This window comes from Mesocricetus auratus, unplaced genomic scaffold (assembly GCF_017639785.1).
Source record: "Mesocricetus auratus isolate SY011 unplaced genomic scaffold, BCM_Maur_2.0 Super-Scaffold_4256, whole genome shotgun sequence".
NCBI classification, from domain to species: domain Eukaryota; kingdom Metazoa; phylum Chordata; class Mammalia; order Rodentia; family Cricetidae; genus Mesocricetus; species Mesocricetus auratus.
In genome coordinates, this window is record NW_024429182.1 from 84,257,366 (window position 1) to 84,275,994 (window position 18,629).

Sequence of the window (18,629 nt, forward strand, 5' to 3'; positions counted from 1 at the left end):
ATCCAACATTCAAAAAAGGAAACTCAACACTGCTTTGTGTCAAGCCAATATTAAATGAGAACCTACAAAACAAACCAACCAATGGGAAGTGATCCCCAAATTGTACAGGTGATAGGATGGCAGAATTAGTTTAGAAAGATGAAGAATAACTTCTGGAAAAAACATCCATATGCTCATGAAGGTAAAGACCATTAAGAAAGTGGAGGGACAACAGGACACGATACACAAATCGAGCATCTAGAGGTAGAAACTAGGGTCTATGTTGAGAACTTATTGGTTGAGACCACTGTAGATTTGATAATGCAATGAAGGACAAACATGAACTTGAAGACACAGCAATAGGAACTATCCAAAATAAAGCACAATCTTAACAAAGAAAAAATAGTGAATAGCGTATGAATGAGCTGTGGGAAAATATTAAGCAGCTCAGTTATGCATGTGATTGGAGCCTTTGAATGAAAGAGGAATGAGTGGATCAGAAAAAAGAGAAAACTATTTGAAGAAACAATGCCCCAAATCTTCCCAATAAGATTTGTTGAAAATAAACAGAACCAAGAAACTGACAGGGCTCAGATTGTAATATTCATGAACAGAATTGTCTAGTTGGTCTTCTACTGCTGTGAAAAACACCATAATCAAAAGCAACTTAGGAAGAAAAGGGCTGATTCTGTCACCTAGGAAAGTCAGGGTAGGAACATAGAGGGAGTAACTGAAGCAGAAATCATGGAGGAATGCTGCTAACTGGCTTAAAAGCCATGGCTTACTGGATTTGCTTTCTTACACAACCCATGACCACTTGCCCTTATGACTGTCTCATTTTTTCTTCTATGCACTTTCTGTGGACAACTGCATTGTCTCTCACTAAGCTGGGTCAACTTTGAACTTTTACAGTTTATTTATCTAGTATAGAACCTAGACAAGGGCTTCCTTTTATTCCAATAAAATATTGAGGGGAATATACCTCTAATTTATCCCAGTGTAGTCTCATGAATGATACTTGAGTAACTTGTTCCAAAATTTCATATCTGTATCAGTCAGAAATCTCTAGAAGGATAGAGATGTGTGTACGCATGCACACATGTGCAAGTGTGCATGCATGTGTGTGTGCATGCAAGCACGTGCTATAGGTTCATTAAGTTGACTTATATTATCCACTCTGACCTGAGTAGTTCAACAATGGATGTAAGCAGACTGGAGAAGCTTAGCCCATAGTGCTGGATGCCTTGGCCCTCCAAGCATGGTGCTGAAGCCCTGGAGAATTCCCAGTGAGCCACTGGTCTTCTGTCTGTGTTGGAAAGCCAAAGAAGCTAGGTCCTGATGTCAATGAAGGATGGTGGCAGCAGTGACAGGATTGATGTACTAAGCTGCAAGGAACAGTGGGCAGGCAAAAACCATCAGCTCTTCCCTCAGGCTTCATTATATCCGGGATGTCACTGAACAATGCCATCTACTCTGGGGGAGGGCCTTACCTCCTCAGTAAATCATTCCTAAAATTATATCCATAGATTTGCTCTGAGACGTGTATCTTAGCTGTCTAGATCCAATCAAGTTGACAATCATCTTAGCATCATTGATGCAAAATGTTCTCACACTTGTACTCATAGCCATAAAGAAAAAAATAAAATAATTTCTTAAATACATAGTGTATACCATATGGATCTTTCCTTCTTCCTATTTAATTAAACATCATATTTTTTGGAGCCAGTGTATACCATATGGATCTTTCCTTTTTCCTATTTAATCAAATGCCACATTTGATTGGAGCCCTGATGCCTACTTAATGAATTATTAACATGGAGGTTTTTGTTGTATTTGGGTATAGTTAAGTAAAATTGTGATAGTTCTCTTCTAAAAATTTTACTACATTTATTTTTGTATTTATATACCATATTTATACTACATTAATATTTTAATAATTATAATTTGATATGTTTATATCTTATACTTAATTTTATGATGTTTATGAATTATAGTTATATGTTAATATTTTATGTTATTTTCAATTTTATCTTACTACATGTATTTTTATGCACATGTGTACATGCACACACACAGGCATGTATGTGTAGTAGTCAGAAGACAACTTGCAAGAGTTGGTTTTCTCCTTCTACTATGTAGAATTGAGGTAGTCAGGCTTGTTGACCATTGCCTTTACCCGCTGAGCCATCTTACTTCTATTATTTACACAAATGTCACAGAAATGCTTGTAAAAGCCTTTACAACATCAAATAGAATTTTGAAGTACACCCAATGATACTTCATTAAGGACCATGGTCTTAGTACCTTCATCTGATCTTTGGTTAGAATGTACTGTGGCATCCCTTGTTCATTGTATATGAATGTAAGATTTTTATCTTTTATTTTGAATCAAAATGGCACTTTAACATTGAAACTGCAGACTGGATTTCACTGAGTATACACAAGCAACTTCATAACTTACACAACACTTGTTCTGTTCTTGGTCTCATTCTAGAAAAGTCTCTAACCTATTCACTCCTTTTCTGAAAAAAATTTTAAAAAATCTTTCCATAATAAAACTTGATTTTGAGTTATTTCTTTTTCTGTATATGTAAAAGTCATTTTGTGACTCAGCCCCTATGCTCTGGTTAAATGTTCTCCATAGCTGATCATCAAGCAATGTCTGAGTTCTCAAGCCTGTGAGTCTCTGTTCCTAGGCGCACCCACAGAACCTTCTAGATAGTCAGAAAAAACTCATTTCATTTCCATTTTCATAGAATTTCATATACTTGCAAGTTTTAAGTTGGTTTTATGATGGTTAATATATATTGCTAAAATATTAGGATACAGGAAAATGGAAAAATGTATGTCTGAAAAATTCTGATGTTATCATTTTAATGACTCATAAACATAAAATAGAAAGTGTAAGCAAAACCATGAGTAAATTCTTGGAATGAGCTAACTAATTTGCAAGCATTTGACAATTTTGATCAGGGAAGATATTTTTTAACTATCCAAAATACTACAAATCAGTAAATAGTTATAATCCAGAGGTGTTTTGAATTCCAAGAACATATTTATAGCAGTCTATGTCATTTATACACTATTGTCATGTATTTTCTTTCTTTTTAAATTTATTTTCTGTGCATATATATATATATATATATATATAGGATGTGGGGGTATAGGTGTGCATGTGTGTGCATTCATGTGTGTGAATGAAGATGTGGGTGTGCCAAGGCATGTCAACCTTGGATGTCAGCCCTCACTGTCCATCCTGTTTGATAGGGTCTCTTTGTTGTCACCAAACATCCCATTCATCTCCTAGCTCTACCTCCCATATCCCTGTAACAGTGTTGGGATCATAGACACTCAACTACATGTAGGAATTTTACATAGCTTTTGAGGGTTCGAACTCAGGAAACACTTTTCCTCATTGAGCCATCTTCCCACCCAACATTATTTTAATGTTATTTTTCTTAATTCACAAACACTCTTGCCACTTACTATCTCAACAATGATCACTAACGTCTACTTTCTCTACTTTTCATTCCTTCTTATATTATATAATTTCCTTCAAGACCATATTTCTTCTACTTCAAACATATTCTTCACAGTTTTCTTCACCGAGGTTGTTTAATAAGACCTCCTAGTCATCATATAGTATTATTTTCCCTTGCTTTTGAAAAATATTTCAAAATAAATAGTTTCTCTTAATATGTGATTGGCAAAAAATAAGCTCACTCCCAAAGACACCCATACCCTAATGTCTGAATTTATCAATAGATTAAATTGTGTGTCAAAAGACCATTTACGGGTATAATTAGGGCTACTGACCTTTAAAGTTTGGAACTATTCTACAGTATCCAGGTGGGTCAAATCTAACCACAAGACCCTTTGAGAACAGAGACCTTTCTCTGTCCCCAGTGAAGGATGTGCACAGGGGAGAAGAGAGTTGCAGGAAGTCTGAAAATTATCAACATGAAAAGAATTTCCTATTCTATTGCTGACTCTAAAATAGGGGTATCTGAGTCTAAGAACAAGAGAGAGGCTTCTAAGAGAGGCAACTGTGCTCAGGTGCCAGCCAACAAATGAGGGAGAACTCCAGCCCTATAGATCAAGAGTATGATACCCTCTGCTGGCCAGTATCCCAGAGCACCTGTATATATGTGGCAAATGTTTGCAAAGACAGACAGACAGGCAGGCACGCACGCACGCACGCACGCACGCACGCACGCACGCACACACACACACACCAAGAATAATAATAATATTAATAGCAATTTTAAAAATACAAACTCATATTCTTTTATTTGTTAGGCAACAATAAATGTAACAACAATTAGAGACTTGAGCAGGCATGTATGTATCTGGCCCACCTTAACCAAAGGCATTCGAGGGATCGTAGTCATCTGAACTGTCCTATCCTGGTTCAGGGCTCTATATTTACATCTTTAAAAATGACCCTATGGATCCAGACAAGCAAGGGGGATTAGATAATTCCAAAGAGACAATTGGGTAGTAAACTTGCTTCTAGGGGCCTGTGGACCAAGACCCGACAGGATTTTCTTTCTTTTTCTTTTCTTATACAAAGGACAGAGCAATTGCTAAGCCTGGTCCTGAAAACAAGGCCTTTGTTTTGTGTAGTTACCACATGGTCTCGTCCTCTCTCTTTGGAATTTGACAAGCAAATTGGCATTTGTGTTTCTGAAACTGTCATAGAATAGTGATTGTTAATTATACCCTACATGTCCTGTCTCATTCTGCCATGGATGTATTATGCTAAATGTGTTTAGTGAGCAAAAGATCTTAAATTTGATTTCAAGTTGCCTATCTCAGCATGCCAGTCGGACCCGCCCCAGGTCAGAGAGCTCCTGAGGGGCTGCTGGGAGTTCTCCTGCTCTATAATTCCTAGTTCAAACACAGACCAGGAAGTATTCAGAGGGTCCAGCAGATGTCAGTGTGAAATCTTGGAGCCTCTTTGCGTTGCACATTATTAACATATCGAATTACATCACCCACTGCCCAGGAAAAGATATTGTTAAAGTGTTAGCTTCAGAGACTACAGTTTCCACAAAATCTATGCCTTGAATTGATAAAAATTAGCTGGGTAAGAGATGCAGCTACAGTGTTAAAGAAACTTCAAGGGATGAGATGTATGAATACGGCATCTGTCTCCAAAAATAAACCGACTGATGCCCCCTGTCTGATTTCCTATACACAGCCCCTCTTGAGTTAATTTTCAACAACCTTTGGTCTAACCTGGGAAACTGTCACTTGACAGCCATAGACAGACAGAATTTTAAGTCATTTTGTATTTTATAATTAGCAAGTGGCATTGCTACACCAGTCATAGGTATGCCAATATGCCTTTAAATATTTTTATTAATTTTAGGATTATTTGTATATTAAGAAGAATGACAGAGATTATATAACAAGTGTCTGTATGTCTGCTATCTAGATTCAATAACCAGTGACATCTTACTATGGATGCTGAAGGTCTTTTATTTTGTTATTTGTGAAATAGTCTAATATATTCCTTCTGCATCCTATCACCTTCACCCTCTCCAAGGGGTAGACATTATATTTAGGTTTGTGTGCATCACCCTGTAATTGTTTTCTGAGTGTCTTAAAGAGCAGGGACATATCATCCCATGTTTCTGTAAGAGTTGAGATAAAGGTGTTTATCTGGTGGTTGATACTGTCAACCTAACAGGATCTGGAGTCTTCTAGGAGGCAAGCCTCTGGGTATGTGATGAGTTATCTACATGGGTTTGAGGTGGGAAGACCCACCCTAAATGTTGGTTTGGAACCTCCTGCTTCGGTGACATCCCAGTCATGATGGACTGCACCCTCAGGTTATGAACCACAATAAGCCCTTCCTTCCTTCCCTCCTTAGGTTGTTCTTGTCATATAGCTTGTTACAGAAACAAAGACAAAAGCAGGCTTTTTTTTATAGAACCCAGGACCACCACTCCAGAAATGGCCCCACCCACAATGGGCTATGCCTTCCCACATCAATCACTAATTAAGAAAATGCTCTACAGGCTTGACTACAGCCCAGTCTTACAGAGGCATTTTTGGAATCAAGGTCCCCTTCCATTATATGATGATAGAGCCTTTCTAGTTGACCAAAACTAGCCAGCACAGCAGCAATGGTGGCAGTCACATTTTTTGGTTGAAAGACTCAGCTTTTCTACCCATTTGCTCTGCATGTCTCTGTATTGGTATGTGGAAAATATGGAGATGAGATGTGATACTTGGCAAAGTATCTTGAACGTATTTGAAGAATAGCCATCTTCATTTACAACGCTGGGTCTACATTTGAAGCACAGTCATGTGAAACCAGGAAACCTGGACAGATGCAATGGTGAAATTAGGATATGCTATTTGAGAAGTTATCCTGAGACACTGTTTTTCATTGTTTCATTTTCTTTTTTTCTTAATTGAGCTATACATTTTCCTCCAATCCACTTCCCTCCTCCTCTCTCCCCTTCCTCCTTTCCCCCTACCTCCCATGCTCCCAGTTTACTCAGGAGATCTTGTCTTTTTCCCCTTCTAGGCAGATCCATGTATGTCTCTCTTAGGGTCCTCTTTGTTACCTAGGTTCTCTGGGGTTGTGGCCTGTAGGCTGGTTGTCCTTTGCTTTGTGTCTGATATCAACTTATGAGTGAATACATATTATATTTGTCTTTCTGGGTCTGGGTTACCTCATTCAGGATAGCTTTTTCTAGTTCTGTCCATTTGCCTGCAAATTTCAAGATGTCACTGTTTTTTTTTAACCACTGAGTAGTACTCCATCGTGTAAATGCACCACACTTTCCTTACCAATTCTTTTGTTGAGTAACATCTAAGTTGATTTCAGTTTCTGGCTATTAGGAATAATGCTTCTGTGAACATAGTTGAGCAAATGCCTTTGTGGTGTGAGTGTACATCCTTTGGGTATATGCTCAAAAGTGGTATTGCTGGGTCTTGAAGTAGATTGATTCCCAATTTTCTGAGAAATCACCATACTGATTTTCCAAAGTGACTGTACAAGTTTGCATTCCTACCAGCAATGGAGGAGTGTTCCCCTTACTTCACATCCTCTTCAGCATAAGCTGTCATGAGAGTTTTTGATCTTGACTATTCTGACAGGTGTAAGATGGTATCTCAGAGTTGTTTTGATTTGCATTCCTCTGATGACTAAGGATGTTAATCATCTCCTTAAGTGTCTTTCGTTCATTTGAGATTCCTCTATTGGGAGTTGTCTTTTTAGATCTTTACCCTAGTTTTTATTGGATTATTTGGTCTTTGATGTCTAGTTTCTTGAGTTCTTTGTATATTTTGGAGATCAGTCCTCTGTCAGATATAGGGTTGGTAAAAATCTTTTCCCATTCTGCAAACAATCTCATATATATGCCTAGGTATGTTTTCTAGGTAACTTTAAGTCAAATAGAGAAGATGAAACATCACAGTGGGATTAACATTAGGCTTATTCTTTGAGACAAACTTAAAACAGATTCACTGAGCTCACAGCTGCCTCGGTTCTCTCTTCTTCAGTCTTAGAATAACATTTTTCTGCCTGGAGTACCCCTGATGACATTCTGTCTAGGGTGCCCCAGGGGCCCAAAAGCTGATCACTCAATCTCTTAGTCTATGATCCAAAGCCACTTTAAAATTGGTGAGATTTTGAGAGCATCACCAGTAACTGCTCAGTCATACCATCCTGTCTGAATGGGATAGGGGCATTTTTCCATATCCTGTAGATTTTAACTCTAAATTCTACCATATCCTGATGTCATTCTTTCATTTCTATTTTAAACTTTCTCCTTCAAAAAGGTCACTTTTCTGAAAAGCATTATTTTTTAAAGACCCTTTATGTCTTATTCTGAACTTTCCATTCATTGTCCAACTCCCCTTTTTATTTTGCCTGTTCTTTGAGTTATTAATAAAGCTTCTTTTATGTGTAATACCATCTCTCCATATAATGAATGTGTGTTGTGCAAAGACATTACTGCAGGGACAGTAATTATTTTGAGGTTTTACACAGCCAGGACAAAGCATGACAAACCTGTAGGTTCTCTGGGGGCAGGATCTCTCACAAAGGATCTCTTAATGGAGCATGCATGGTATCTTTTATATCTTAGTGCTTCTGAATAGTTTCACCACTCAGTCTTAGATTTTCCTTTCTTGCTCTAAGCCACAACTGATATCTGAAAATTAGACCCATACACCCTCAGCTCTCAGATTTCCTTAACCAAGCAGAAAGTCCTTAAGAAAGAATGTTCTCTTTGACTTTTGAATAGTTTCTTTAGCTTTCCCCAAGAACTCTTTCCCTTGAAGTCAAATTTGGTGTTGACTTTCTTTTCAACCTTCAGTGTCTAACCTGCTCACTTACTCATGGCTCTGCTCTATGGCTCTGATAATTAGCTGAGTGGAGACAGAAGGGTAGGGAATGAAGGAAAAAGAGATCATTCTTGGTTTTGGATTCTTCATTCTGATGAGAGTGGTTGTCTGGTGAATGAGGACTGAGTGATTTTGAGACAACCAGGTCTGTTCTCCATTACCTTACCTTCCTTCTCTCCCCTCAAGAAACTGATTCTAGAATGTTCTATCATTTGACTCTCAAAGCAGGGGACTAAGCAACAAGAGACACTGGTGGGAGGTAAGAAGGTGGGAAGACAGAGTACAGATATATTCATTCTGCTGCCTCCCTGGCCACATTCTCCACTTCTGTTCAAGGCTGAGTCTGTGTCACTCCCACAATTGTTCCCTTGGCCTATTACAACTCTCTTACCTCATGTGACCCTCAACCCAAGGTTGCTAAGAGCAGTCTACTATTAATTCCTGGCTGGCTCAACAATCTCCAGTGGCCCCCTGACGTCATCTTACTAGTCCCGAAGTAGTCCTTTGACAAGATTTCTTCATTGGGACTATCTGAGTTAAATTCTGTTTCCTACCAGGACCCTGCATGATGTACATTAAAAAAAACCACAAGTGTTACATTAAAGATTTAACATAAATATTACTCCTTTTCTTTAGTCTCAGATATTTCTGTCTTACTGACCAAATAGCCTGCATAATGGGCAGAGTTTCGACCTATAACCTAGCAAGGCTTCAGTTATATATTTATGAGAAAATCACTTTCTTCCCATCAACACAGGCTACAGTTTCCTTACTAACTAAATGGGAAGCTCACTTAAACTAGTGATGCTCGAAGTGGGGCACACAATCTCCAGTTGTTCACAATATCCTTTTAGGAGTTCTCAAAGGCCAAAGCTACTTTCATAGCACTGAGGATTTACTTGTGTACCTTGTATTTCCACTTGATGCCATTACTAACTACTTAAGTAATGGTAGTTAATATTGTACATTTAAAGTTCAAGATGATGTCACCAACTGTGCTCCCGTTGAATTCTGCCATACTTCAAAGTCTGAGTAATAACTTTGCTTAGGAATATTCTTAATATAGTACTTGAAAATGTTAAATTTATAGTACTGTTGTAGTTTCTAGAGCTCTTGACAAAAATGAGAATCAAACTCTAAGCATTTCTTTTTTATATGAGATATAAAGTGTGTCAGATCCTAGAAGGCAGCTATGTAACTGAACTGTGAGTTGGCACCTTTCCCATCCACCACTTCTCAAAAGATTAACTGACATGCTAACTGTTAACTGCTAAGACTGAGACATCAGGAAAGACCTTTTTTTTTTTCAAAAATGAACTAAGTGAAGCTATCTTTACAAATGAGATAAAGGATAGTATTTGTTCCCCATAGTATGATTTGAGCTTCCAAGCATTGTACCTTCCTAGTGATTAAAGACTCATCTGATGAGGTAAGCCACGATATTAGCAAGTCACGTGTTGGTGGTATGTGGTGAAAGATGTCAATACCCAACTAACTCAGTGACATGCATCCAAAGCCTTCTTTCTGAGGCTAGAGAAATGGCTCAATGGTTAAGAGCACTTGCTATTCTTTCAGAGAACCTAGGCCCAGTTCCTAATAGCCACATGGTGACTATAACCATCTATAACTACAGTCAGAATATCTTGTCCCCATGTGCACTGAACACACGTGGTGCACAGACATACATACAGGAAAAACATCCATAAGCATAAAATGAACAAAATCTTTAAAAATAAAAAACTTTTTTCCTAACTGTGCAAGCTTTGGACAGGAATGCAGAAGGCATTGGGGTTTGGGCCCCATTGTCTGAGCAGTGAAGAGAGTTTCTTTATTTCTTCATCTGTAAAGTGGCCTTGCCTGGCTAGAAAACAGCTAAATGAATAATATATAGGTCAATATTAATATATCCGTAAATTAACACACAAGCTTCAAAGGATGGACATGGTAAATGGTGTGCAAATGTTTCCCACTATTATTGTCATTGTCACTTTTCTTTTTGAGACTTTAGAACAACAATGGCTCTAGCAATAGAAATTACCAGACTCATATTCCAGCATAATTTACAAGCTACTGACCTTGGCCAAGTGATTCAATAATATAATCATGTATAGTAGTATATCTGCATAAAGTTATGAATGACCATATGATTATTGTGAGAGATAAAGGAGATATTAGATGCTTATCCCAGGGTTGGATGCATTAGATTAATATCAATAATTTTGTGTTTGACAAACATTTCTTGAACTTTATAAAATCATATCATGGTACAGGCAAGATGGCTTAAATGGTGAAAGAACTTGTCACCAAACCTGATGTTGGGTTCCTGGGCCCACAGATTAGAACAACATAAACAGATTTCACAAGTTATCCTTTGACCTCCACACATGTACCAAGGCGCGTACACACACACACACACACACACACACACACACACACACGTAAATAAAATCATGTAACACATGATGACATCATAACTTTCAAGACTCACAAAGCTGTTAATACTTCTGAACAGTGACATTGAAAAAGTAGCTCACTGAATAGATAAAAGGCTTATTTCTGTGGTGTGAATATTGTCACCATAGTCAGTTTCAATCTATGACTATGAGGACACTGGACACAGACCTGGTAAGAAATTCTCAGTATCGGGCCACTCAGGCACCACCCTTCCCAGAAGCCTTCTGCGGAGGACTCATGTGCTGTGCCTTAGTTCAGGCCTCTCTTCAAGAGGTGACCGTTCACCAGGGTTGAGGAGCCAAGGACAGCTGAGTTTTAATGTATTCAGAAACACGTTTCAAATGTACCTATAAAACAAGACAAAGCTCTCTGCACTTTACCAGCTGGAGAAGTTCCTGTGGCATGCAACCATGAGAGCAAAAACTGATCTTAAAATACAACTCAAGCAGAAAATACAAAAGAACACATCTTTCATAATTCCATTTATTAAAGACAAACATTTCCTTATAGTATATCTGTCCAACTGTGAAATTCACTTTAAATTTCTGAAAAGAGTATAACTAGCTTTTTAAAAATGCTGGGCAGTTAAGATACCCTGGTTCAAAGTTGTTGTTTTTTCTTTTTCTTTTTTAATGGGCAAGAATATATGCTTAGAAGAAAGTGTTATCAAGGGGAATCACCTGTGACAACCTGTCATGTTAGCATTAACATGATTCAACTTCTGCATCCCCACAGTCACAGGAAGAAAAGAAACATGCAAAATGATTCCCGAGAACCACATCATCTGCTCACTGATGAAGACTTCCCTATCTATTTCATGTAAAAATAAAAATAATAAATTACATATAAATAAAGAGGTGAGGGGAGCCAGCGTGTTCTGAGAGGTGTGCAGTGTGCCTCCTCTTCCACACTACACAAAACTCTCCTCCATGTTGCTACACAGCAAGAAGGAATCCACAAGCCGAGGCTGGACCAGCTGCTGGAAATCAGAGTCCTGGAGGCCTTCAGGGCAGACCCCAGCCAACCGACGCAGAGCAGCCTGGGGGGAATGCAAAAGGAAGGTACAGGTCACACTGGGCCCTGTGCACATTTGTGCCTCCTCCAGCTGCCCCGAGAGATGCATTTTGAGAAATGCACTGCATTAACCAGGCGATTTAATCTGATTACCTGATACTTGCTCCATGATTCTTTAGTGGCCATTTTGGTCACCATTGTGCCCTTATCACCAAGGTCACCTGATTTCATTTGCACTTGAGGCAGTGTGACAGGCATTATCTGGAAGCTCTTAATGATTTTAATAATGGTCTTGCTGTTTCAGTTTTTTTTTTTAAATCACTCTGGGAAACTGGTCATTTTAAAGATCTGTTGTTTTTAGGATCTTGTCAACTTAGTGATGTATGTAAGTTCAGTATGTCAGAGACTGGGACTTCCAGAAGCCTCCATGGACTAAAATTATTGTTTTCAGATTATCTGAGTAGTTTATAGAAACCAGGATTATTCACTCACCCACAAATGTACCCCATCCCACACAGAGCACTGTGAGATGGGAGGGAAGAGGAAGGAAATGGGAAACATGGAATCCAGGTAGATTAGGAGGCTGTGCCTGAGAAATCCAAATCAAAGGAGGGAGAGCAGGAGTTGTGGGGACAGAACAATGGACCAGCTCCCCCAACCTCCACAGCTCACCCCACTGAGGACCGGGCTCGCTTCTGCTCCTGGGAAGTTGCCTTGCTATGACATGTCCCTCCTGCTCTTTCCTAGTCAGCAGGGTTCATCTGCTGTCAACCTGCTCCCCAGCAAAGCCATCCTTGACTACCCTAACCAGGGAACAATATGTACCCCTCTCCCAGTGTACACAGCCACAGCTCCAGCACCCTCCCCAAGTCTTGTTCCCAGAGTCTCCTTTCTCAGTAGTTAAGTCAATCATCTGTGGATCTCATTCACAGACACCCAAGTCTAAATAAAGACAGTTGCCTACTGCTGGCTGCTTTGTCCTGAAAAAAAAATCAATCCTGTTTGCCAGAGGAGATCCATGCTACCATTATTTCCACACAGGACATAATAATCGAATTATTCTCCTCTCACCTGAGGACAGTCTTTAGGCTAGAAAGAAGACCCTGGGAAAAGAAAAGAGACTCCCAACTCCACCAGCCTGGCTAGGCTCCATGGGTCTCTCATCTTGCTGGCCAGAGGCCTTCACCTAGGTATTGGAGCCTTTAATAACCCAAGCAGTGGACATCCACCAGCATCAGTGGTTGGGGGATGGGAATAAATCAACTAATTACAGAGTCATCAAGACATGATATCCAAACTCAAGATCATATAAAAATAAAAGGGTCTATACAAAAAGGCTTTTGCCCTTAGAAAATTCTAGAATTAGGGGACAGATAGAAATCTTCCTCAGGTTAAAATAGTGAGACCAGTGTCAAGACAGTAGGAAAGAAAAAGCATGGTTAGAAACAAGAGGGTCTATTCAAAAGACCCAGGCCTCCAGAGAATTTAAAGTCTAGAACATGAGTTATAGGGATTATATATTTATAAAAAAAACAAGCAGGGAAACTGAGGTGATGCACTGTGTACTTCCTGACTTTGTATCACAGAGGAATCCTGGGAAACATCATCAGATGGGTATTTGGATCTGAGCGTCCAGGGATGAACAAAAAGAGTTGTAGAGATAGTGTTTGTTTGTGATGTGAGGAAAGACAATACTTCCAAGCACAGTTGGACAAGACCTGTAAAGTAGGAGGCTTTCAGGTCCCAGTGTCAGGTCAGACCTATGCTAAGAAGTGTAGGGAAACTGCGGCCCCCTACCCAAGCCACAGGTGCCCAGGCCAGACCACCAAGCCTGCGTCTCTACCCAGAGACTGCTGAGGAAGAGACAACTGACCCAGAGACACCATGAGGAAATGACAACACAGCAGTCAGCCACCTGAGCCAATAGGATCTTGGGAGGGGGTATAAAGGCAGGTCTAACTTCCTTAATAAACGAGTCTGTGGCATGCTCTGCTACTCACTGACTCCCAGTGCCTGAGTCATTGGTGCTGCATCTTCTCACCCCCTCCCCCAAGGGGTGTCCGAGCAAGGTCACTGGAAACAAAGAAGCTCTGAGTGAGTAGACAGTAGGAGGGGTAAGTAATGGAGAACCACGGACAAGTCCATGCAAATTTGATGAAAACATTGTGAGTCAAACGCTCTTAGGGAAACTCACTCAGCATCCACATGGAGGGGTGGATTAGAAAGGGGACTCTCCTCAACATTTGAGAACAAATGTAGTCCCTTTCTGCTTGAAAGTTCCCTACGTGATTGGAGATGGCAGCCAAACCTTGTTTGTGCTCTGGAGAAAAATGCCAATAGTAATAGCACAACCCCCCGCAACTGAGGCAGCCTATAGTTTCCCAAGTGCTCCCTGCACCCTTGACTTTACCTGTCAAGCCCTTCAGTCAGGCAGTTGCTGCTGCCAGAGCGATAAAGATAAGGGAGCTGGGACCAATCATTATGTGTTTGTCAGCTGTGAATTTCTTCCCATTTTGCTTGATAGAAAAATAGACTCAAGAAGGTCTGTGGACTTGGAGGAGAAAAAGGGTTTATTTCTTTTTTCACTAATTCCTCACTGAAGCAGCATCTGTGGTTGTCAGTGTTGCTGATCTCTGGCCCTGCTCTAAACCAGAAATCACAGATATCTGCAGACCGCATAAGAGATGTGGACGCTGTCTTCAAAGAGTATTTACTACCACGAGCAAGCATGGTTTTAATATGCTATATGCATAAATATTGAATAGTGGTTTTAACATAATTGGTGCCCTTTAAAAAACCCCACATTAACTTTTTTATTCATTTAAAAATTATTGAGAGAATGGGAGGGGAGTTTGTTAGGAATAAGGAATCCAGAGTGCACAGGGCAGGGGAGAAGAGGTTAAGAGGGGTGAATATGCTTGAAATACATTATATGCATGTATAAAATTGCCAAGAAAAGAGTCCTAGCAGAGGTTAAAAACCTTCTCTAGACTTCCAAAGGCACAAAGATAAGAATGTACAAGTTGCAAGAAAGCTCTCTCCTATCTCCACAACTCTAGCCCCAAAACCTAGAAGAGGGAGTGCCACATAAAACCATTCAGCAAATATTTACTAACTAAGAGAGCACTTTGACCTACTCAGTGACATACAGCTCACCAAAGTACAAACAGGACAGGTCTGCTGACGGCGATGCCAGCTGCTTCTACAACTTCACAGTGTCCATCTAGAACTCCCAGAAATGAGCTGAGCTCAGTGAAGAGGGGGGCAAGGAGGGGACTTTGTGAGGACTCAACTTGAAATCATGCATTCACTGCTTTTCCCCGTGTTCTGTGAGGACCAAAGATCTGGCTCGCTCTTCTGCAAGCTGACTGCTTCCTTGTGATGCCACACCTCTGTCTGTTCTGCCACTCTGCTCTGGGGTTCATCACAGCCCCACAGGAAGATAAGTGTGAACAAAGCATGCATTTTCCATCTGCTACTGTTCACTAGTTCCCTAGTGAGAAGTTCCCAAGAAGCACTTGTTTGGGTTCTAGGAGAAGACCTTAATGGCCGGTTAAGTTACCCTCACTGTCCTGTCATGCATGCTATAGTCATTTCCACAGCAGATAGTGCAGCTACTCTGTGGGAAGGGTCCCGAGGGTTTCTCCTGGGAGTAAAAGCGGACTTTCTCTTAATTGTTCACTTTGGACAGACAGCTGTCTGTTTCTGGGCCAGGTGTTCTGAGGGCTGCATGACATCAACACCGCCACCTAGCAGCCCTCAGCTCACTTCACCAGTGTTAACATGCTGCTGTGCGTTCCCAGAGCCTAAAAGGTCACTGGGGTTATGGAGATTAGATGGGGAGCAGCTTCCTCCTCATCTTTCACTTGATTCTTCATCACAACTTAATCAACTGATAGGAATAGAAAGCATCAGCATTGCCATTTTCATATAAAATCTAAAGCCTGGAGAAGTATGAAGGCATACCCAGCTGTGGCAGAACAGCTGCCCTGACCTCAGTCTACCTTTCTGAAAGCCTTGTGGGAAACTGAGGGCAGGCTGAGAACTCACCAGGCAGGCCACAAGCACAGCATCGCTGCTGTTCCTCTCAGATGGGGATCTGCAGAGCTCAATAAGGCGAGAAATACCTGCAGAAGACACAAGGAGAGCATTACCACTGGCTTAGAGAAGCCGGCTGACCCACGGTGCTGACCAGCTTCACCCACCGTACATGATGGTGCCAGTCTGCGGAGGAGAAGCTGAGCCCACCTGGAGGAATATTTCCAGGAGACTTTCTACTTTCTGCTCATGGGCAGAAAAGTAGGGTCCAATCCAAACCCACAAATGCCAGAGCACTGGCCTGGGCTGATCTTTGGTAAGTGCTGCAGACATGTTGCCTGTTTCTCTGACAAGGACTTGTTAGTGTATACATCTAGTTTTGCCAGCACAGTATTTAACATTCACACCTGCGCACTGGGGCCTCACAACTGTGCATTCCTCTAATTGGCTGTGCCAGTCAGAAAATAATACTTTAGCTTCAAGTGTAGAAAATTATAGACCCCATTAACATTTCCTAGGGATTTATTGGGAAAATACTGCCAGAGGTCACAAAGAAGAAATTTGCGAAAAACATGCTCCAACCCACCCAGAAAAGCAGGGCCTGCTCTGTCCACCACATACACTTGGAGCATCGCGCTCATGATGCTCACATGCAGACCACCCTGTGCTTGGGGCTGCTGTTGTATTCCTTTAAAAAAAAGTGGCTCATAACCTTCCTAATGCTATGACTCTTTAATACAGTTCCTCGTGTTGTGGTGACCCCAACCATAAAATCATTTTCGTTGTTACTTCATAACTGTAATTTTGCTACTATTATAAATCACAATGTAAATATCTGTGTTTTCAGGTGGTCTTGGGCAAATCCTGTGAGAAGGCCATTTGACCCCCAAAGGGGTGGAGAGCCACCTGTTGAGAACCATTGCTTTTGAATTTAGCGAAGAATGGAGGTTCTGGGAATATTTAGGCAAATAGGAAGTTAACAATGGTAGAGAGAAATAATGGCTATTCTGAAGGTAAGTAAGTGAACTAGTGAATAGATAACTGAATCAATGAAGTTCTGAGTGAATAAACAAATGGAGAATGAGTGAAAACTACATGAATAAATGAACAAATGGAAATAATCGGTTCTGAATGGCAAGGAGTCTGCAGGTGAGTCAATATCCTGATCAACTATCTCTTGTTACAATTTAGACTAGGGCTATGTCCACGGTTTCTACCCCAGCATTTCCCAGCACACAAAGAGTGGGGTTCAACCCAGTTCATCCTGATATGCTACCCACTGACACCACCAGGAAAACACAGCTACTTTTATCCCAAGCTTTCCATTCCACTCCAGCCACAGCCAGAATCACTTACAGCTGAGTCGCACAGCTTCCTGGGCCACATGTGGGTCTCGACAGAGGCGGGCCAGAGTCACTGCAGCTTTCTGCTGTACCCTTTCACAAGCCGCGACTTCTGCAGGCGTCCCAGACCTTGGCTTCTCAGACAGCATGCCCATGATGAGCTGGACACCTGGGCAGGAAGCAACACACAGTGTGGACAGTTTAGACTCACCCCCAGTGTAGAGCTTACCTCGTGGGACTAGCTGGACAGAAGCAGGGCTCAAGCAAAGGTTTGGGGTACTGGAGTCTCAAACAGAGGTGGAAGCCAGATCTGATCACCTCTTAATTCTCCTCAACCACAGGGATCTGACTTATTCTAGACACCAAGTCACTAGACTGGAAAAGAAACATCTAGAAGACACTCTCACTTTTAAAACACCATTATTGGTTTTATGATATTTCTCACACTGTACACACAGTAAATGCTCAGTCACCTCAGATCTCACAATGACCTCATGGGCATGACCATAATAGTTTACTTTGAGGTCCAGAGTGGGGTAAGCTTCTTGCCCAGAGCACACAGTGCATAGGGGTGCTGGGTAGAACCTGGATAACTGGTCCCTCGTCACCCCTGATGGGGATGCATCTGAGACAGGGTATAGGTGTGAGGCATATCAACTTCAGGCTGGAAAACCGCTAGAGCCAATGCATTCACAGTGGGAGTGTCAGATTGAGGCTGCATCGAATTCACTCATGAGCCTCCTCCCTCCTCCCCAAACCAGATCTGTCTCCTGGTTGTTCTGTAAAGAATACTCATATCCACGCCACTAGCTTGCCTTTGCCCACCCTTTCTGAGGGGAATGCCCTTTCCCTGATATTCTCAAATATATCCCATTGTACAAGTTTGCAGCTGGGGCCCATCTTCTGTATGAGTGGCCCCCACCCCTCACCACCCTAGCCCCGACCCGCCAGATTGGAACTTCAACTAGACAGGATCTAAAGATAAGCTTTACTTTGTTGCTTCAAGACGTATGTTGTATAATGATTTCCATAAAAATCTAGATTTGTAACATTTATCTTCTGAGTTGAAAACAGTGACACCACATACATTTCTATAAAGCCAGAAGTTTATTGTTCTTGTTAATTTCTACTTTTGTATTAAGACAAGCATGTGCTATATAGCTCAGGCTGACCTGGAACTGACTATGTAGCTGAGGCTGGCCTGGGATTCAAATTCCTCCAACTGCAGCCTACTGAATCAGAGATTTTGGGCACATGCCTACACACCTGTCTTTAATTTACTATTATTATAAGATTGGGCCAATCCTTATCTATTTTACTGTATCTGGATCTTGCAAGCATCTACATTTACAACATCTGACCTAGTAACGGGGTCTCAGAGCCCAGACTATTTATTGAACAGGGTTTTCCCTTATTGAGACCCAGGAGTCTCCT

The 18,629-nt window shown here is 40.9% G+C and overlaps 1 protein-coding gene and 1 long non-coding RNA gene across 3 annotated transcripts in view; one reads left to right on the forward strand and one right to left on the reverse strand.

The window, feature by feature from the left end:
- Positions 1-11,553, forward strand: part of LOC121143674 — a 29,802-nt gene extending 18,249 nt beyond the window's left edge. The window contains exon 3 of the long non-coding RNA XR_005880982.1: positions 11,442-11,553. This is a non-coding gene — a long non-coding RNA (uncharacterized LOC121143674). The remainder of the gene's footprint in view (positions 1-11,441) is intronic.
- Positions 11,270-18,629, reverse strand: part of Insc (INSC spindle orientation adaptor protein) — a 97,447-nt gene continuing 90,087 nt past the window's right edge. For both annotated transcript variants that reach the window (XM_040756044.1, XM_040756038.1), the window contains 3 exons: positions 17,209-17,364; positions 15,865-15,941; positions 11,270-11,839 (listed from right to left, as the gene is read on the reverse strand). In XM_040756044.1, coding sequence (XP_040611978.1) covers positions 11,711-11,839; positions 15,865-15,941; positions 17,209-17,364 — 362 coding nt within the window. In that variant the 3' untranslated portion in view covers positions 11,270-11,710. The remainder of the gene's footprint in view (positions 11,840-15,864; positions 15,942-17,208; positions 17,365-18,629) is intronic.